Here is a 21,384-nt window from a genome sequence, read left to right on the forward strand (position 1 = left end):
TAAAATTAATAAACATGTGATAATATAATGCCTCTAATAATGAGTTACTTTTCTAAAATTTACCCATTTTTATGTCTACCTTAGAATCATACATGTTTAAAAATAAAAATGTATTTGAAGTTTTGGGTTATAATAATAGTTAGGAAGGCAAAAGTGATTGTATGACTAAAATCTAAACAAACCTTTAAATGGAAAACACACAGGTAATATATAATTTAGTTATTAAGTTTGATTTGAATGTTTAATTTAGTATTTAATTTTTTTTTGTTTCAATTTATTAAATACGTTCGATTTTAATGTTCAATTTAGTTCCTAAAGCAAATGGCATCCTTTGGCACAATGAATATTTGAATGGTGTGCTCTAGTATAAAAATATTAGTACTTAATTGGGATAAAAAAAAACTCGGACATCAGATTAAATATTGAAACCAAACATAGTTATTTAATTGTCACAAAAAGAAACTCAAGTATTGAATTAAATAAAAATCATTATATACCAAGTCGAGCATGGAAGCCAAACTTAGATATTAAATTGGAAAAAAAAGAAACTCTGATATCAAATTGAGCATAGAAGCCAAACTGATGTACTAAATTAGGGATAAAAAAAACTTACGTACCAAATTGAATATTGAAACCAAATTTAAATACCAAATAGTATATTACTCCTTATTACTATTTGAATTAATGGAACAAATTTGGGGGGGTTTCATCAATGGAACGATCATTTTGAAAACAAATGAAATGTGAGCTATAAATAAATTCTGATAGACAAAATTATCAATCATGAATGGTAAATAATAGGATGTTTCAATCATTTAGCCAATATATATATATATCACTTTTAGAAAATTACAATTAAATTCATATAAAAAAGAAAGAAAATAAAGCTTGAATTCTTTCAAATTCCATTCTTCTTTTCTCTGTTATCTTTGGATTCCAAATTCAATTCTCGGTGACTTATCAAATTCCTCTTTTTCAGATATAATTCTTTGTTGATTTTGGTTTTGGTTCTTTGTTTCTTCATACTTTTAGCTTATTTCTTGGATTTTAATTTTCCAATCATTAGTTTCTCTCTGTTTCTTTTTATTGCTGGAAAATTTAGGAAATGAAAATAGATTACAACTCTGAACCACAAATTGGAATTTAGTTATAAGTATTTTCATTTGAATTTGTTTCTAAATTAAATTCCTTTTTTCTGTTTGAGAATTATTGATTTATTTGTTGTTGTATTTTTATTTTCTGGTTGAATTCTGTTTCCTCAGTTTTCAAGCTTTGATTTTTGGATGATTCAGGGTTGGTTTCAAAGCAATGAATGCTACAATGATTACAAAGACTACCTCAGGTATGTTTAAACGTTTCATCAACCAATCATGTTTTTATTTAGTCAATTCAATAGAATGATTTCAATTTTTATTTTTATTTTTTGTAATGAGAATATTTGTTGTTTCGAAAAAATCTGAAGATATATGTATGACCGCGGATTTTGAAATTAAGTTTTTTTTTTCAGGTATATCTAAATTTGTCAAATATTTTAGGAATTTAATGAGTTTTTATCAAAAAGAATTAAATGGTTTAATTAAGATTTTTAAAAAATTATGAAATTAATGAGAATTTCGAAAAAAAAATAAAGGAGCAAATTAAAATTTTCAACAAATTTCAAGAAAAAATAAAAATTTTCAAAAGATTTGAAGACCAAGATCCACCATGGATCAAATGCATGAAAAAAAAACTTGTATAAAGCGTTGACACATGAATTCGAATAATATAGTTGAGAATTATAGATTATTATCATGTTTTCTGTATTGAGTACCAGGAAAAATTGAAACAAAATGAATCTATCTTTTTTTTAGATATATACCCATTTTTTAGGGGTGAAGTCAATAAATTTTGAAAAGGCGAAATTAAATTATATATTTTTATAATATTAAAAATATAATTTTATATTTAATAATTTTTTTAAAAATAAATTAAATTTTTATCATTTTTAAATTCGAGTTTTAAGTCTACATTCTACAATAAGAGCTTTTTTATTTTTAATACCTATTTTGCAGTCAATCGTAGAAGACTAAGGAACTTAGTGAACAAAAGTGATAACCGCATTTGTGCGGATTGTGGTGCTCCAGATCCAAGATGGGCGTAAGTTTTTTCCTTTTACCACTTGTTTAAAGTTTTTTAAAATATGCTATTAGTCCATGTATTTCTACAAAAATTGAGATTTAATCTTTTTATTTTAAAAATTAAAAATTTAATCTTCTTCTTTTTTTTTCAATTTAAAAATTGTAATCCAATCATTATTGTTTTTGGTAGTTTCTGTTAGAATTTGTTGACTTAACATGTTTACCTTTTGTCAGTTATATGCAATGTCATATGAGAATAGTCTAAATAATATGCCAAGTCATTAATGATAGGACTGGGAATTTTATATTAGAAAATAAGAGGACTTAATTTTAAACTTTTTTTAGTATATAGACTAAATTTTGAATTTTATTAAAGTATAGGGACTAACTGCATATTTTAACCTTTTGCCTATGAACGGACTACAAAGCTTAGAACATAGCAATGTAATGCCTAGCACTTGTTTGTAAAGTTGTTTGAATAAGAAAATGGTTTTGGATTGTATTTTTCAGATCGTCGAATATTGGAGTGTTTATATGCTTGAAATGTTGCGATGTTCATAGAAGCCTTGGCACACACATCTCCAAGGTGACCATTCTTCATCTCTGATTCAAAAATTGGACCGGATTGGTCAGTTGAATCAAGAACCAGTAGGTTCAATGATTTAACAATATAGATTGAACGATATTATTAGCAAACCGACTAAAACGGCTAAAAAATCAATTGAATCAAGAACTTATGGTACAAGGCGAAGCAGTTCGATTTCCAGCCCGATGTTTTATTTCATGGGTTACAATTCATCTTTCAGGTTTTATCAGTGACATTAGATGAATGGTCCAATGAACAAATTGATGCGATGTCTGAAGTCGGAGGAAATTCGGCTGCTAATGCAATCTACGAGGCCTATATACCCGAAGGTTTTTCGAAGCCGGGTCCAGATGCTGGTATCGAGGAGAGGAAGAGATTCATCAGGTTCCACTTCTCACAAATTTAGAACTCATTCATATGCTTTGTTATCTAGACTCGAGCGTGAGTCTGAGATGATTATGTTAAAATTTTCTTTCAAGATTCAATTTTTTTTTTTTGAGTATCATATTTCCATACCCTTACTTAGATATCTATTGGAAATGCGTATCAGACATAGGTACTTGAAGAATGATGAAGAGTCGGAATAACATAAACCACATTCATTTTGTCATAACATGTTTATCAGATTTTAGATAGAAAGCAAACACTTAGGGTGGGTTTGGATGGGCGATTGGATGCAGTGTGGTGCGTTTAGCTTACATTTTGTCTCACGCTACAGTATTGCAACAGTATCTAATCTTACCGCCACCGCTATTTTTACACTAACCGCAGGTAAACGCACCGCCCATCCAAACTCACCCTTAAACTACAACAACTTATGTTTGCTTTAACTCTTTATTTCTCTTGAAGCACTCATGTCCGGCACATAGTTATGCGAACATGAACTCTTAATACCATCCAAGTACATGAAAATGAATTTTGAAAAATTGGACCATACCCATGTCAAATATGTACCCTATTCAACACTCATATCCAAATCCAAGTAACTTATGTTGTAGTTACTCATTTTAATTCATCTCTAGGTCCAAATACGAGCTTCAGGAATTTATGAAATCGAGTTTGCGGATTTCAACAGGAAAGAGTTCCCCTTCTTTTAAATCGATATTTTCTTCAAAATTTATGGATAGTTTCCGAATAAGGCCGACGGATGATGAGGTAAATTCATTTACTCTTTATTTCTTTAGAAAAAAGGTTTTGAACCATAGTGTTGAGTTTTGGATCAATTTTGGCTCAACTTTAGGTTTCCTATTTAATTTAATGAAAATGACTTAAAAACACTATATAAATTGGTTTGATTTAATGAATTGTATGGTGTTACATTTATTCATGCGAGTCTCGTTTGACGTGAAAATGGTAACAGGATGGTAAGGTAGAATTTATCGGCTTACTGAAGGTCACAGTGGTGAAAGGCACGAATTTAGCCATCCGGGATATGATGACGAGTGATCCGTATGTTGTCTTGACTCTCGGGCAACAGGTTTGTTGCTAAGCATCTTTGGCTTTCATTCTTTGCATTAGTCGGGCTCAGGTGTGAGTGCCGATTATTGGTATGTATTGGGTAAAGGTATGGTTAGACTTTTCTAAGCTTTTCCATTATTTGGATGATCTCTGGAAATCATTTCATCATATCCTTGGGTCTGACACAAATACTCCAAAAAGAATGAAATGTTGGAGCATCATACTTTGTGTGTTTGTTTCCCTAACAAAACGAGAATAAGATTAATTGCTTTGAGTTTACTAACGATAACATCGGGTGTTTGATCTTATTAGACTATTCAAACAGCTGTCATTCCGAGCAACTTGAATCCGGTTTGGGATGAGGACCTCATGTTGTCCGTCCCGAACAATTACGGGCCTCTGAAATTGGTAACTAATTCGTTTTCTTCCCGTTCTATGTTATTAAGAAGCTTTATAGGAGTTTCCCCCGAAAAGGAAAGGGAAAAAAAATGTTTAACATTTTTAAAGGACTGTTCAGGTTCGGGTTATTTTGGGTTGTTCAAATTCGGCTTGTATAGATTATATTTCCTAAAGTGTAAACTACTTTGTACTGCATAAGAATGGGTTTCTAGTGGGTTGCTTCTATGTTACTTGGATTCGACTATGAGTTTTGGATTCGAGTATGTTTTTAACACGGATATGTTTATTTTTTTCAAAATTTCTATATATTTTGAGTGTCTTTAAAGGATCATATTTCTATACTCATGTCAAGATAAGCCTCCGGCATGAGTGTATATGATGATCTACAGTTCATATGATATTTCTTGTTATCTTAAGCGTAGTCATGATATGTTGAGCTAATCCATCAAGTTCGGATATCGTAGGAAGTATATGATCACGACATGTTCTCGGCCGATGACATAATGGGCGAAGCACAGATCGATATCCAACCCTTGATATCAGCTGCAATGGCATATGGAGATCCAGAAATGTTCGGCAACATGCAGATCGGAAAATGGTTGAAAACCGCCGACAATGCACTGATCGAAGATAGCATCATTAACATTATCGATGGCAAGGTGAAACAAGATGTCCAGCTGAAGCTTCAAAATGTTGAATGTGGAGAACTTCATCTAGAAGTAGAATGGCTGCCTCTTGATCAATAAGTTTATGCATGTGTATTTTATGTATTATATTCTTGTGGAGTCCTAATTAGACTCTAAAATTCATGTATTTTTGTCCTGTTTATTCATTTTTTTCTGTCATAATCATATTTAATTAATTTTTTATTCGTAAAACTTTCGATAGGTTCTGGCCCAAAATTATTTTAAAAGAATTATATAAATTTTTTGTTTGCCGAAGCTTTTGATCGAAATAACCTGTTAAAAAAATGGTAGAAAAATATAAAATATATGTTATAAGAAATATTGTAAATCATATACATAAGAATATTTTGTAATATGATGTTGATTAAAGCTAACATTCACAGGTCTTGAATAGTATCTCATCTTGATTTCTTTAACAATAATTGCCTTTCCAGTAAAAATTTCTTTATTGATGAATGCCCCTCCCTCCACTATACAGATGTGAAATTAATTTGCAATAATATTTTTTGTCGAGGGTAAGGAAAAGTATGATTGAATGTGTTGTGTTAGGAATTAAATTGTATTTTATTTCTTTTATTAAAAAATGAGTAAATTAATCTTTATATATTAGATGAAGGAGTATATTGATTATTCTATTAAAAATTAGATCAATTTAAACTAGAGTTGTCCATAAATCGGAAATTAACAAAAATTTAGGCTCAATTGTTAGCATGGGCTTGGTCTGGGCTAAAAAATAGACTTAAAATTTTTTTCTAATTCAGCCCAAATAAAAATGTTAAAATTTAGGTCAAATCCGTTCGTATTAAAATTTTTTATATAAAAAAATAAAAACTACAATACATCAAATACAATCACTAAAATAAATGTTTCCCAACAAAAGTCTTTATACTTAAATAATACTAAGATAAGTGCAACTTACTAAGCAAATGCCTTTAAAACAGTAGTAAAATTAATAATAAAATAAGAATTATTCAATATCCAAATAATAATAACAAAATAATAGCGAAATTATAGTAAAACAACAAATTTTTTTTTAATTTGGGTTAAGCCCGAGCAAAAAAAAACTTATCCAAAACCCGATTAATTTATATATTTATTTAAACTCTCTCACTGAGTGATTCGACCTGACCCACAAACAACTATGTGGATGACCAAACAATCCGATAGCGACAAATTACTCATAATTTAATTACTAAATTAGTCTATAAAATTGGTGTGACAACTAACACTGGCTTGTTGCTCCGAAGTCCAAATATATTCTCAATCCAAACCTAAAAACTAGTGGCTAAACGGAAAAGATGAGCTGGATTGCACTGAAATAATTATAATACATTATGGGTAAATATACATTTTGGTACTTGAACTTAGTTTCAAGGTTTGAATTAGTACTTAAAGTTTTTTTATTCAATTAGGTACATAAACTAAACCTCGACTTTCTTGTCTAATTAGATACTGAACTTGGTTTTTTAGTTCAAATTAGTATCTAAATTTCACTTTATAATTCAAATTTGTTCAAATAAGTCACCGTAAATACTAATTTGGACAAAAAAATCAAGTTCATGTGCCAATTTCAACCAAAAAGCCAAGTTTAGGTACCTAATCGAGCCAAAATAAACTTTAGGTATCAAATTAAACCTTAAAGCCAATTTCAAGTACCTAATTAGACAAAAGAAAACTTTAGGTACCAATTTAAACTTTAAAGCCAAATACAAGTACCAAAATGTATATTTACTCTTTATTTTTAGTCTTTGCCCTTTTTCCACTAGCTACGTCTTATCCATTCCGAGAAAAAAAATTACAAAATAGATATAATTGAGGTATCAAAATGTATATAAATATGAATATATATAACAAGTAAAATATTAAATTTTATAAACATTACAACATAAAATACACCAATTTCTAAATTTTTTTCCAAAATAAACTCGTAATTAATTGCTAATTACGGCTAAACTATTATTGTCGTTCTTAGTTGAATTAGTGGAAGGGGAAAATGATCTAATCTTAATCACATAAATAAAAGCGGAAGCAGCCAACAAAGCGACACCTGCGACGCCGCAAATCAAGCTCCCTAACAGCAGCACGTGCCTCACGTGATCGTTTCCCCGCTGGTTATTGGCCACACTCCGCCACCATGAGGTGTCGTTGGAATTCGTGGCCTTTGGCAACGCCACTACCGACGGCGTCGACGATGATGAAGTGGAGGAAGACTTTGAAGTTGATCCGAAGAAAGACATCATTTCCGGCGACTTGAGACCCTTCGGTGGTACGCTTTGGTACTCTAGACCGTGATCTGAGGGGCGTAGCTCCCTGGCCGCTGATTCTTGAACGAGAATGAGGACGATGACGGTGGTGACCAACTGTAGAAACGCCGTCATTGAAATGGCGTTGCTTTTTGTGTGGAAATAAGGCATAGCTGATTATAGTGTTTTGAGTTTGAGTGACAAAGTTGGTCCATAAATACGTACTAAAATAAATAATAATAATAATCCCGTCAAAATAATACGTTTTTATTTATTATTCTATGGATAAATAACAGATTTACACATGAATCTTGATCGAATGTATAATTTAATATATAAATTTTGATTTTGTGCAATTATTAACATGAAACTTGGATTGTGATTCTTTAGAATACACGAGACTTTAAATTCGATTCGATTGTATACATTAAATTAAATGAATATGTACATTTATTTTCATATTGGATTAATATAATTTTTTGTGTATATAATATATCAATGTAAAATGGTGCTAATTTAATACTCTTATTAGTGATTTGTGAAAATTGAATCAAAATAAAATTTCATTTATAAAATCACAAAAAATCAAAGTCCACGTATGACATTGCATATTGGATCAAAATTTACATATAATTTTAATATTTATCCCATTATTTTAGTGTTATAAACAAATATAATATAAAAATAAGTATGATTACATATTCGAGCAACTATATAATATAATTAAATTATTACAACATATAAACTGTTATAATAAACATTGATAATGGCGGTAAAACAATCGCAAAGCAATAAGAAAAAAATAAGAACACATATATTTTAAGTGGAAACCCTTTCGGGAAAAGACCATGGGCAGAGGACGAGAAATTCACTAATGTTGAAAAATGAATGATGTAAGAGGAGTTTCGACTATATCTGTTTAGGGGTTTAAAAGCCCGGTTCTAATCAAAGTTAGATAGAAGGAGAATAATTCTATATGGATTCAACTTGTGTTGTATGGTCTGTACTGCAATAGGTGCACTCCTGGTGGCAACTCTAGTCTAGTTTTGTGCTTAATGAGGATTTATGACAGGCTAAGGTCCTCGGCCTTTTACCCCCACAGATTTCCTTATCTTGCCATTGTATTTATTTATTTAACAAGCGATGGAATTCGGGTCATATAATTTTTAACATAAACGTACAAGGAACTTGAATAATTACAAATAAAAATATATGTCAAGCAATTATAAAATATAATCAAACTATTATAACATAAAAATAGATAAATAATTAGAATAATACGAACAAAATTCACCCATTGAACTAAAAACATTGAATGCGAGCACGCATAATGAAATTAAAGATCCATACATGAGATTTTATATTTAATGCATATACTTAATGGATTTGCTTTTAAAAAATTAAATAATACACCTAATTTACTAATAATATATCGTTGACTTCTAAAAGAAAACATAATAAAATGTATATTTGTTATAATTAAGTAATCATGATTAAAATTATATAAAATCCACCATTTTTTAAATAAAAAATCAAGAAACATTTTATATTAAGTGGTACTTATTATTATGAAAGGATAGTTTTAGATGATTGATTTTTTTGTTTGGCGATTTGGAGCAGTGATTTATTTGTCTGGTGCGGAAAACGCGTGGCATTAATATTAGTGTCACGGAAAAGTATTCGCCGCTACTTTCTTTGTCTTTTAACGACCAGTAAGACCAAGCCTGATCAAAGGATGTTATTATTGTAAGATTTGGTCTGATTTTTTAAATTTATGGTCGTGGTTAAAAGAGAAAGGAAGAATTTGAAGTCGTAAAGTCACGTCGGAAACTCGAAATTGTGTTGGTAAGTAATATTGAAGCTGTCCAACCGATTATCGAAAGACAGAAGAATTGTATTTTCTCCCATAACTGTAACTCTTATTTTGTATTGGAACGTGTAGACTTTTGGTGGATTTGGATGGGCGATTGGGTGCGGTGCGGTGCGTTTAGCTTACTTTTTATCTCATGCTACAGTATCACTATAGTATCTAATCTCACCGCTACCGCTATTTTTACACTAACCACAGGTAAACGCACCGCCAATCTAAACTCACCTTTTGTTGAAAGGTAGACTCAAGTTTTTCAAACAAAATCTTATCTGGCATGATTAATGGTGATTTAATATTGTTTATTTCACCCTTTTAATTTTTCAATAGTAAGTTTAGAATGGATCTCATGGAATTTTCCTAGATAAAAGTATTAGGGATAGAGATAGTAATAGAGTGGGGTGGGGTGAGAGCGGCTTGAAATTTATCAGACGGTTCGAGTTTTATCATTCTTAATCACGGAGGCATCTATATTGAGACTTAGCTTGCATTTTGTCATTTACTCAAAAATAGGCAAAAAATAGTCATTGTATGTCAAATCAAATAGTAAATTAGTCATTTTAATTAAAAAGTTCGTTCATTTGTGTTATTAAAAATTGGCATAACTGACAGAATAATCAAATAGTGGCATGTGTACCTCATTGGCATGCAAGAACTAATTTTTAATAGTATAAATGTATGAGATTTTTAATAAAATGATAAATTAAATTGCTCTTTGGTCTAATGTATAAAAACTAATTTACTCATTTTTTAAGTAGAGGATAAAATGCAAAGTGACTCCTATTATAGGGGTCTCCATCGGGCTTTTACTAATCCCCAATATAGTAGATCTTTCTATGAACATTACAAAGAACAATGGGTAGACAAAGTTTACATTAATGTGTTTGGTTGAAATTTTGAAAATTAAATTAGAAAAAAATACTATGTTTTCAATATTGTATAAAAAAATATTACTAAAAATGTTTTGTTTAACAAAAAGAATGATAATAATGATTTTATCATTAAATGAATAGAACCGTAGCTAGACCAATATAAATACATAAATATTATTATTTTGCAACATTTTTTAAATATCAAATTATATTGTTTGAATTCATGTAAATATTATTATGTTTCATATTTTTATTATTAAGAATACATTTTCATTGTTGAAAGTTATTTTTTTAAATTAAAAATAGAAAGTGTTTCTAGAAACCATAAGAACCTTAGGTTTTGACTATATTACTAATGTTGAAGGTTTCTTTTAGTGTATATTATATGAGGCTTTTATTTATATTTTATTTTAGTTTAAAATTTACAACACGTAGATTTAGTCTAGAGTTATCTTGGTTTAATCTTTATTTAATTTATGTTCTGTAATGATTAACTTTGCTTTTATAATGTTTTTAACGCATTAGTGTCTTTACAATCATCAATCAATGTAAATTTATTTATAACTACTCAAAAAAAAAAACTAGAAAGCTTTTTTATAACATAAATAATTTAATTTTTAATATTTCATATGGTTAGCACAAATGAACTAACAATAAAAATAATTCAGACTAAAATTAACTCACGCGATATAACGCAATTAGAGATCCACGCATGAGGTCATGACCATTGCATGTATAAGACTTAAGGTATTAAAAAACTTAGGGTATCAATTTTTACCAATAATGTCAAATCCTTGTGGGTAAATTTGCATTTACCAATAATAATTATTTTATTTAATAATTATTTTCAACAAAATTAAATTTTTAATTACTTAAATAACTTATTTAATTTTTGAGATCACGTTTAATTCACTGTAATTGAATAATGTAATAAAATAATTATTCTATGGGAATAGAATAGAGATGTAATAACATTACAAAGTTGTTTGGTTAGATAGAATAATGTTATGGAGTAGATGGAGAATTTGTGTAAAATGACATTATCATCTTTTAATTAAAAATATATTATTTACATTATTATAATTTTTTTATTTAAATTTAAATTAATTATATTTAGTAATGGAATATAGAAATAAATTAAAATTTATAAAACAATTATTTATAATTTTTTATATTAATAAATTAATTTTAAAAATCTGTTTATAAACATATTAAAACAATATTAAAAAATATAAAACATTTAAATATTATCTATACTAATTTGCTTTGGGGTACTAAAACATTTCTTGTCATTCTCGGATTGATAACAATTTTTCTCCTCTCTTGCTCCATTCATTCTTCTTCAATCTTATCCATGTACAAAAACCTAGAAAATAAAAAACCCAAAACCAGCCTTCATCTTTGTCCATTGCTGGTCATGAATTGATAATGATTCTTCTCTTCTCTTGCTCAGTCTCACCCATTCACTCCTCTTTCTATCTCACCCATGTACAAAAGTCCAGAAAATAAACATTTCAAAGCCACGCTTCATCTGTTGCCTTCATCACTATCCATTGCCGGCCATGAATTCAGAACACCAACATTCATCCTCTCCCTCTTCTCTTCATTGATATCATACTCGTGTAAGTAATATTATATTTACTCGTGATTTATATATTGATTATTATAAAAATATTATATTTAACTTAATATCTTATATTATCCCGTAAAATTAGAAAGTCTTTTTAAAAATAAATTTATTTGAAATGTTTTTATTTAAAAATTTGATAACATATTTAAAAAATGATTTTCTTAAAAAAACAAATTTAATGGATAATTAAAAATAGAAAATTAAATGTAAAAATTTGATAGAGCACCACTTGACGTAAATATAGATATGTACCTTGTTTTATATATATATATGATACGATTAATTTTCTTTTTTTTCCATGTAAGAATTTATCATGTGTGTTATTTAATTTTTTAAAAAATTTTGTAATATCATTTAGAAAAATTTCACATAAAATTTTAATGATAAAAAAACAATTTTTTGTTATATATTTTTGAAAATTTTAAGGGGTAATTTACATATAATAAAATTTTAAAAATTCAGTGTTTAACAACACTATCGAAGAATCGTCCAACCTTAAATCACGGTCATTATGATTTGTTCTGTTTTTCTTCACTTTACATAATTGAAAGGGACGTGAATATTAAATTAATAATAGCTAATCATAATATTTTAAAGCAGTGGGTCACAAAAAAGCATTCTATTTCTCTTCAATCCTTTACTTTTACTTTAAATTCAAAATTTAATTATAATTAAACTATATAATATTTATAAGTACGAGAATCATTATTAAAGAAATGATAAATGTTTAAAATTATTCATGAATTGTCAAAAAAAAAAACCATGAATTCCTCAAAAAGTTATGGATGAAATCTAGTTTAAGTGTAAAATTATATATAATTATTTTATATTTTTATATTGTATATTTTATTTCTTTAAATACATATAATTAAATTAAAATCTAAATTTTATGTATATATTTAAACCATAAAAAAATTCATATATATAATTACATCAAATCAAAATCCATTTATCAATTTAATATTACTGCAAAATTTATATATAATTTTAATATTTATCTCTTAATAAATATAAATTAAATTGACTAATAAAAACAAAAAAGTTGGATTTGGATTGAACTAGTAAAAAAACAAAATCAAAGTTTTTAATTACTATTTAAAAATATTTGAATATTCTTAGTAAAATCCATGTATTATATTTAATGTTCATATCACATTAAAACTAAGCCGTATAATTTATTCGAAAGTGTTTGATTTGATTTTCAATACAATTTTTTAAACACTGATTAGGATAAGAGTTGATTATGGGTGGGGTAGATAAAAAATTTAGGTCTATTTTTCAGATTAAGTCTAACTCAAAAAATAGGTTTAAAATTTTATCAAAGTACGATCTAGATAAAAAATATTAAATTAAGTCTGGTTTGCTTGTATTAAAATTTTTTAATATTATTTTTATATAAAAATAAATTTTAAAAAATAATACATTAAAAACACTAAAAACATTAAAATAAATGTTTCCCAATAAATTAACAATATCCAAGCAATAACGACAAAATAGTAACAAAGTAACAATAGAGAAAAAAATTAGACAAAAAATCTTAGTCGAAATCTGATCCGTTTAGAAAACAAGTTTTATATTTTCAGACTTATATTTTTATCAAAACTCTCTCACTTTACAAATAAATTTTCAAATCTAGATAAATAATCTGACCCATAACTAAATCTAGTTAAGATTCTAAACATCCCTTTTTACTCTATTTTCAATGCATACTTTATAAAAAGAGCAATTGATTAATTATTAATTTACTAAAATATTCATTGACGAGGAAAATTGGAAATTTATACTTTTCTTGGCCCCATTACATTGTTAAAAGGTTCTCGTAAATTCTATTCTTCATGGTAAGGTTGCGTAACATTTAAGAGAAAAAACGTATTCTTATTAATTTTAGATTATCAAGAATCATGTTTGTTTTATTTATAGTATAGTGATAAAAAATCCCTTTAAAATAATGTCTGAATTCGGTTTCCAGACATTTTCTATTTTAATAAAAAATTTAAGAGGAAAAAAGATAAAAAAGTTAATAACCTATAAATATATAAATAAAAAATAAAAAATCCCAACTTAGACCGAATAATTTAGATTATGAAATTGCATCACTGTTTATTTAATATTGAAAAAAGAGATTATATTATATATTTTTATAATTAAAATAATATTTTTAACCGCAACAATAAAAATACAAACATTTTATCTAAAGTCCTCTATAAATGTATATTATTCTAACTTATTAAATTAGAGGAATAATCAACTTGAATGGCAGTATATGTAAATATATCTGATCCTAAGGTCAATTGTAATATTATCCCTTCAGCTCCCGCTCAGGCGCTCACCAAATCCATTTTCGCTCATTTTTCTCATATTTTATTTGAAACCCTAAATCACCACTAAACACTCACAGAGGAAGCATTGAGATTTTTAATGCAGCAGATTTTGACTCAAACCTTTCATTTTCGCCGTTAAATTTTCTGTCAGAACAGCTGTAAGTTCCTTTTTAAAAAAGTAATTTTTGTTCAAGTTTTTATTTTTCTTGATTTTGCACTACTTTTGACTTTGTCTTTGAATCTCGAGGTAAATTTCTTGCTAATTTATCCTTACGGTTCTTATTTAAAATGCCAAGCATTCATGAATATTTTGCTCAAATTTTGGGTTTCAATAGTTGTCTGGTATTGTTAATTTGGTTTAATTTTGTTTCTAAAATTTTGACTTTGAGCTTTATTGTCATTGATTGCCTGTTAAGAAATTTGAAAAGAAATCGAACTGAATTTGAAACCTTACAGTTCGTTTCTTTCCGAGCTTAATTAATTAAATTGATGTAAATTGAATTCTCATGAAGTTGTTTACCGCAAGTAAGCAAAAAAATTCTTTCAAAGTTAGTCAACTAATTAAATCTTATAAATTTTATTATGATCTTAAGCAATATGTGTAGTTTCTCTTTTCTTTACTTTCTCCCTTTCTTTGCAGTGTAATTTGATGGTGGGAGGGAATTCTGAAATGGAGTCTGTCCATGGGACGGTGAGCGTTGGTGATCCCATAAAAGACAGTGGAGAACTTGATGTTGAATTTCTCAATGAATTTGATTTATATGTGGAAGACATCAAGGATGGATTGGTCGTTTCAAGGATGGTGAATGACTCGATCATCAGGGGCATGGTCAATGCTGTTGAGCAAGAGGCAGCTGATAGGATTGCTCAGAAAGAGTTGGAATTAGTGAGGTTGAAGGAAATGTTAAAATCTTACCATGTTGGTTCAGATGAAAACCAACTCTTGAGACCTTTAACGAAGAACAATGACCCGAATATTGGAAAATTAAGTGCATTTTCAAGGTTGTCGGATGCTTTAACTGACCATGACAAGATACTAGAATCTTTTGGCAGACTTAAAAGTGCAGCTAAAGGGCAGCTTAAGAATCTCAGGATAGATATTGGCCAAATCAGAGGGCATGGTTCTATTAAGAAGATTAATTCGGTTTCTGAGTTGGTGGGATTGGGTGGTATTTTGCAAGAGGACGAATTGAAGAAACGGATTGGAGCAGAGAAAACACTTGATTCCTTAAGTGAAACTCTGGAATCTGTTTTTGAGCAAGTGGGCAATATTGTTTACTCATTCAAGGTTTCACACTGTCAATGGCAACAGGAGCAAGAATATCAGGAAGAAGTTGAACGTATGGTAATAACAATCTGCATCCGCGGTTTAGAGGAACAGCTTGAGAAAACACTTTGGGATCAAAATGCTCAATGGTATGGTAATGAAGATGTAAGTTGGTTTGAGAAGATCAATGAGATTTCCTTCTTGCGTCAGGAGTTAGATGCCATTTCAAAATCACTGTCCAATCCTGAATCCGGAGTGCTGCATTCTCATAGTTCATTGGAGATCAATGGTGACGTGAGTAATGATAAAAGGACTGATCATTTGCATCAAAAGGTTCTAGGAAATCATGTTTCATCATCAGTTTCACTTTGGGAAGGAAATGGCAAGGACGGAGAGTTGGTAATTCCTGTGCCAGAAAATTTGGATCCTCAACAACTAATACACATGAAAAAGGATGAATTGGTGAACTTTTTCAAGGTTGAGATGACAAAAATGAAGAGGAACCATGACTATAAACTACAAGAGATGACTGAAAAATATTTTAGTCTCAAGCGGGAGTACTTGAAAGAGAGGGGTTCTTCTCTTCCATCTAGGAAAGATAAGGAGTTTGATGTCTTGAGGAAAAAGATCCCAGATGTCATACTGAAATTGGATAGGATTCTTGTGGAAAATGAAAAAGTTCCGTTATTAAGTAATAATAATGATAATCTCAGCATCTTGAAGGACAGATTAGAATCTCTACTTTCAGAAAATCGTCAACTGAGAGATGCACTGTTTGATAGAAAAAAGGAAGTTAACCAGCTTTCTTCACAACTTTCTGATGCCATAATGAAAATCTCAGAGCAGTCTCTTGTTGAGGAAAACTTACTTAGAAGGGTAGAAAGCCTCGAGTCCGCGGTTGAGGATGCACATATTGAAGCTACCATTTGTTGGGATGTATATAATTTCTTGTTCAGGAGGGCAATCAGCCAGGTAAAGTGCATGGCTGAAGATTCAGAGATGGAGCACAATATCATGAAAGAAATTTATGACCTTATATTAAAAGATGCTTCTTGCAATATGTCACATGCCAGAAAGAGTGGATTTGAAGATTCTGATTTGGAATCTTTAGCTATGGAAGGGCTATGTGCAATCATATTCAGAGAAGCCTTCACAGAAGCCAGGGAGAAACTCCATGACTTAAGTATGGATGCGATTGAGAAGGAAAGGGTGCTAAAGATGGAAGTTGCAGAGAAGGAAAATTTGCAGCAACAAGTGCTCCTAGTGACATCTACAGTTAACGAAAAGGAGAAGTTACTTAATGAAACAGCGGCTGCATTGGCAAGAGAAAAGGAGAAATTGATGGCAGCTTCTCAAGAGCTTGATAGTGCAAGGGATTGGACAAACCAGCATCAAATGATAATTTCTAAGTGCAATGAAGAATCCAGTGTTCTGAAAACTAATCTCCTTCAAGCATCAGAGGAACTTGAGCAACACAAAGTGGAGGTATGTGGATTGAAAACGAAACTTGACCAGGCCATGAAGGAGTTGAGAGAAAGTAATGGTGAGAGAAGCATGCTTCTTGTTGCTGCCAAAGAGAACGATAATATTTTATCATTAGTTAAAGCAAATGAAAACGAGCACAGAAAACAGATGGAATCAATAATTATTCTTGTGGAAGGACTGTCTAAGGGAGTTGCTGCTTTTGAAAGTCGAGTAGCAGAACATATGGAGAGGAGTAGTCTAAGGTACTTTCTCAATTGCTACCACCTTTTTTCTATTTACTGACTGGTGAATCTTCTTTCTACTTTTAGAGTCAGAATATATTCTATGTTCTATTACATGCCCTTGCAAATGTATAGAAGGTTAAAAGTGGAAATAAACCCTAAATATGCTGTTTAACTGTTGTCTGCTCCCTAACTAAATGAATTATCCTAGGTTCTCATTCTGGTTGTAACTGTTGAATGCACCGTTTTTTATGTCAAATATATGGTTTGGATTTTCCCTTAGCCCTTGGCTTGCTTAGTGAAGGAAAATAGGCTTAAGGTCTTTGTCTCTACTTCAAGACTTGCTTTCCAGATTGCTAATACTCACAAAACTAGTTAATATTGTCAAGAAAGTTTGATTTAGTTCATCCTTCTCATGCTTAACCCTTTTAACTGAAACTAACTTAAGAGAACTATCATTTTCTGACAGATCCTTTTGAGACAAATGACTTGTTGCTATTTGTTTATGGTATCTGTCTATTTTTTAATTCCACAATTGACTAAGGGGTAGCCCTGAAAGCATCTCATCCCTGCCTTGATGCAAAATGTTTTTATTTATTTATTTATCTGCCTGTTCAGGACCCTATGGTTGGGATACTGGTGTAAAAATTTTATATCTATCAAGTTAAGCTCATTTGGATATTTTAAAAACCTTTCACACGGGTCTATTTCCTCTTCTTTTATCGGTGTGTGGCCTTGTGTCCTTTTGCTCAACTTCATGTTCATATATGGACCTGTCAGCTTTTATTATCTATGGGTTATAGTTTGGTTTGATATTTTGGCACTGAGTTGTCATCTGGTTGTTTTATCTTAAGCGGTTTCTGCACTATTTTGTAGGGCGAATTTTTATTGCATTTATTAACATCAAACTGGTCAATTTTCAGGTTGGAAAGTTTAAGCTCCCAATCCAGTTCTCTAATTCAGATGGTAAATAAATTGAAAAGAAAGGGATTGCAATATAAGCAAAGTCTTGAAAGGAGACGCTCTGACCTTGAAAATGCTGAAACTGAGGTATGTCAGAAGATTTACTTACAGGATTCCATTCTGAGATGGCTATATACATATATGACCAAAAATGAAGTTTGGAAGGAATATCTAAGCTTTGCTAGCATTTTTTATAATGATAAAACCAAGCTGGAGATGTCTTCTATGGTACAAGTAATGGCATTCTTTATCTGAAAATTTCCTCCCTTTTTCAATTAGCAACAGTTTAGGAAGAAGGCTACTGAAAGGGTAGTGTAACGATACAGTAACAAATGCTCTACTTGTTATTTGATCACCTATCTGACTGTGCACTGTTGGGTGGACTATATGATTTATGATCTCACATTGTTAAAGGTAAGAAATGCAAAATGGAGGAGGAAGAACATGATCTTATTCAATCATGAAAGTCTTCATTTACAAAATCCGATGGGTAGATATTATGGCTGGGCCTATATTAACATAAATGCTGACTTTTGATTCAATGTAGAATTTACCTCCATTTAAGTTTTTGTATTAGTGGTATGCAGTTAATGTACTTGAACTAAAGTAGAGATCTTTGCGTATCACATTCCAGTCATAATAGAGTTTTGCTATTTGGTAGGTTATTATTTATTGGATTTCCCTCTTGTATTTTAGGTCGATCTCTTGGGTGATGAGGTGGACGTACTTCTAGGCCTTCTCGAGAAAATATACATTGCACTTGATCATTATTCCCCAATTTTGAAGCATTATCCTGGAGTAAGTTGTTTCTTAATTCTACTGTACTTTAATGTCATTATATTTCTTAAAAAGGAGTTATTATTATAATATTATTATTATGCGTCTTTGCAACTTTTCTTAGCCACATAGCATTGATAATAACCAAAGTATTTAGATTCTACAAATCTTGCTTCTCTACTGTGTATGTTCCTTAGAATTAGCTGTTTCCAGTAATTTTCGTATACTTGTCTCTTTGCACCGAATATTTGACATTCTAAATATATTGTTTTGCTCCTTTCAGATTATGGAGATACTGAAGCTGGTTAGAAGAAAATTGAGTGGAGAATGAAACAAGTCACTTTGATTTATCCTTCATTAGGTAGTGCTTTTAATAAACTTAATGCACCAATGCAATCCTAAACCATTTTTTAATTTATGAAATGCTCTTTTTTTATCAAAAAGGAAAAAAAAATCGTACCAAAAGCCAGTTGGAATTCTTTTTATTATTAGCTCTTGTATAATGTTATCTTAGTTCGTCTCTTCATTTTTTTTAGGTATCTGTGTTTGATGCATTATTTGGATATTGGTATGAGGATATGATCTTCCAAGGAACCTTCAAGTACATGAAAAAAATTTGGAAATTGAACATATTCTTGTTGGACATATACTTATATCCAACACCTCTCAAATTACACCCAACTCCGTGTAGCATTGTTTTTATATGTGCTTGACTAAATAATTATTGTATAAAAAACATCGTTATCATGCCATCTAATTCTAGTATAGATCTTCTTTAAGTACATGGAAAAACTTAAAAAGTGAACATATACCTGTCATCCATATAGACGTATCCGAAACTCACATGCTACACCGACTCCAAGTAACGTAAATATAATGTGTTTATATGCATAGGACTACATTATTGTAAGCTTAAGGAACAGCATGTTCATGCCACCTAGTTCTTGCATGATTATTTTCTGGACTTATCTATGTCGATTTTGTTTACAGATGAATGTTAATTCTTTTTCCACCCCATTCAGCATGAGGGTAGGAATGGTCGCACGGACAAAATTTTCCACTGCTGATACAATCAAGAACAGGGTTATGTGCAGGTGAACCCGGAAAAATACACCCTTATCCCTGTTGATTATGTTATTCTCTCTGTATAGAAACTTAGAAGAATCGTGGCGATGGTATCATCGGGACTAGTTTACTTAGATTTGTAGGTATTTTGATGATACTTTCTTTTGGCATGAACTCATGAATTGTTTCTAGCTTTTAAAATGAACCACACAGATTAGCTCTTTGCTTCTAACAGTAGTTAGTTTAAGTTTTACATACGTTTTTCTGGCAATTCTTATATTTGTATTTTTTTTAAATTTTCTTTTTGGTGTCATAATTGTGTTATAAGTTATTTTTTATTTTATATAATTTTTGACAAGTTACTAATTAGCGATATAAGGATTTTGATTCAGTTCTGTATTGTGTCCATGAAGCGATCAGATGTTTTTTAAATTGTGGATGAACCAGGTACAAGACATCAACACATAGACTCTACTCATCTGCTCTTTTTATTATAATTTTTGGAATTAGAATTTTGTCCCTTAAAAGTTAATTCCAATCATTAATTTTATTTAATATTTTTTGTTAAATTTTCATGTAAAAGAATGTTTTAATGAATTTGAATTTAATAAAAGAGTTTTAACTATGTTGATAATTGAATTTATATTTTTTAAATCTAAAAAAGTTAAAGGGATTAAATTTCGTTAGATGTTAAAATTTGAATGCACGAAGAATACAAGAATTTTGGAGTAGTTTTTAACCATTCTTAAAAAAGAACAAATAAGAGTAAACTCTACTTAATGTCACTAAATTCAATTGTTTTTTTAAATGGACTGGTGGTTGAATTGGCAAGTCATTGGTTCAATTGGTCCAGATAAAAAATAATTAAAATTTAGAAAAATTTAAAAAAAGAACCAGTTCAACCAGTTCTAGTCGGTTCAGTCGATTTGTATTAGTTTTCAATTTAATCAGTTTAAATCCACTCTTTTAGCTTGTACACCGGTTGGTTCTTTATCCAACCGATCAAACTAGTCGGTTTGATTCGGTTCAAACAACACTGACTAAATTATTAATAAGTTTATGCTTTAATCATTTAACTTCAAAAAGTTATAAAATGATAATTGAACTATTCAAAAGTTTTTATTTAAGTCATTGAGTTGTTAAAATTGCCATTATGTGAGTTTATTTGTTCGTACAACTTGTACCAATTGAAAGCACTCGTTCTCTTTTTCTTTTTACAATTTAGTTTTTTTTTTCTTCATGAAACAACTTTGAACATCAGAAATCTACTAACTAAAATTCAAATAGCTTTCTTCTCCAATCTTTGACACTGATTATTGAATCAACTTAGATTTAAAGTATATTCTTTTACTCATCAATAGGTATTGATCTACCGTACCTATCGTTGAATTGCTTGAAGCTCGCTAATAAAACTTTTTTCTAAAAAG

General features: G+C 29.7%; 3 protein-coding genes across 4 annotated transcripts; 2 read left to right on the plus strand and 1 right to left on the minus strand.

Annotated features, from left to right (window-relative positions):
- Window positions 1-875: 875 nt before the first annotated feature.
- On the plus strand, window positions 876-5,429 carry LOC107930351 (ADP-ribosylation factor GTPase-activating protein AGD12). Its single transcript, XM_016861979.2, has 9 exons — window positions 876-952; window positions 1,293-1,342; window positions 2,052-2,136; window positions 2,628-2,703; window positions 2,924-3,087; window positions 3,726-3,858; window positions 4,064-4,180; window positions 4,474-4,569; window positions 5,025-5,429. The coding sequence occupies exons 2-9, from the start codon at window positions 1,309-1,311 to the stop codon at window positions 5,304-5,306; spliced, it is 987 nt and encodes a 328-aa protein (XP_016717468.1). The 5' UTR covers window positions 876-952; window positions 1,293-1,308; the 3' UTR covers window positions 5,307-5,429.
- Window positions 5,430-7,094: 1,665 nt separating this feature from the next.
- On the minus strand, window positions 7,095-7,786 carry LOC107930345 (uncharacterized). Its single transcript, XM_016861974.2, has one exon. The coding sequence runs from the start codon at window positions 7,658-7,660 to the stop codon at window positions 7,178-7,180; it is 483 nt and encodes a 160-aa protein (XP_016717463.1). The 5' UTR covers window positions 7,661-7,786; the 3' UTR covers window positions 7,095-7,177.
- A 3,714-nt stretch (window positions 7,787-11,500) lies between these two features.
- On the plus strand, window positions 11,501-20,236 carry LOC107930402 (WPP domain-associated protein). 2 transcript variants are annotated; one of them, XM_016862059.2, is made up of 6 exons: window positions 11,501-11,850; window positions 14,820-17,173; window positions 18,076-18,202; window positions 18,812-18,913; window positions 19,176-19,253; window positions 19,883-20,236. In XM_016862059.2, the coding sequence occupies exons 2-5, from the start codon at window positions 14,829-14,831 to the stop codon at window positions 19,221-19,223; spliced, it is 2,622 nt and encodes an 873-aa protein (XP_016717548.2). In that variant the 5' UTR covers window positions 11,501-11,850; window positions 14,820-14,828; the 3' UTR covers window positions 19,224-19,253; window positions 19,883-20,236. The 2 variants fall into 2 exon arrangements, with proteins under 2 accessions (XP_016717548.2, XP_016717547.2); XM_016862058.2 differs by having other exon boundaries at window positions 11,505-14,337.
- The last annotated feature ends 1,148 nt before the right edge of the window (window positions 20,237-21,384 follow it).

Source organism: Gossypium hirsutum, chromosome D10 (assembly GCF_007990345.1).
Source record: "Gossypium hirsutum isolate 1008001.06 chromosome D10, Gossypium_hirsutum_v2.1, whole genome shotgun sequence".
NCBI lineage: Eukaryota > Viridiplantae > Streptophyta > Magnoliopsida > Malvales > Malvaceae > Gossypium > Gossypium hirsutum.

Coding starts and splice junctions, on each gene's coding strand:
- LOC107930351 (XM_016861979.2), top strand. CDS start 1,309: ATGAATGCTACAATGATTACAAAGACTACCTCAG. Junction 2,704..2,923: donor TTGGCACACACATCTCCAAG/GTGACCATTCTT, acceptor TTCATCTTTCAG/GTTTTATCAGTGACATTAGA. Junction 4,570..5,024: donor ATTACGGGCCTCTGAAATTG/GTAACTAATTCG, acceptor CGGATATCGTAG/GAAGTATATGATCACGACAT.
- LOC107930345 (XM_016861974.2), bottom strand. CDS start 7,660: ATGCCTTATTTCCACACAAAAAGCAACGCCATTTCAATGACGGCGTTT.
- LOC107930402 (XM_016862059.2), top strand. CDS start 14,829: ATGGTGGGAGGGAATTCTGAAATGGAGTCTGTCCATGGGACGGTGAGC. Junction 17,174..18,075: donor ATGGAGAGGAGTAGTCTAAG/GTACTTTCTCAA, acceptor GTCAATTTTCAG/GTTGGAAAGTTTAAGCTCCC. Junction 18,914..19,175: donor TTTTGAAGCATTATCCTGGA/GTAAGTTGTTTC, acceptor TGCTCCTTTCAG/ATTATGGAGATACTGAAGCT.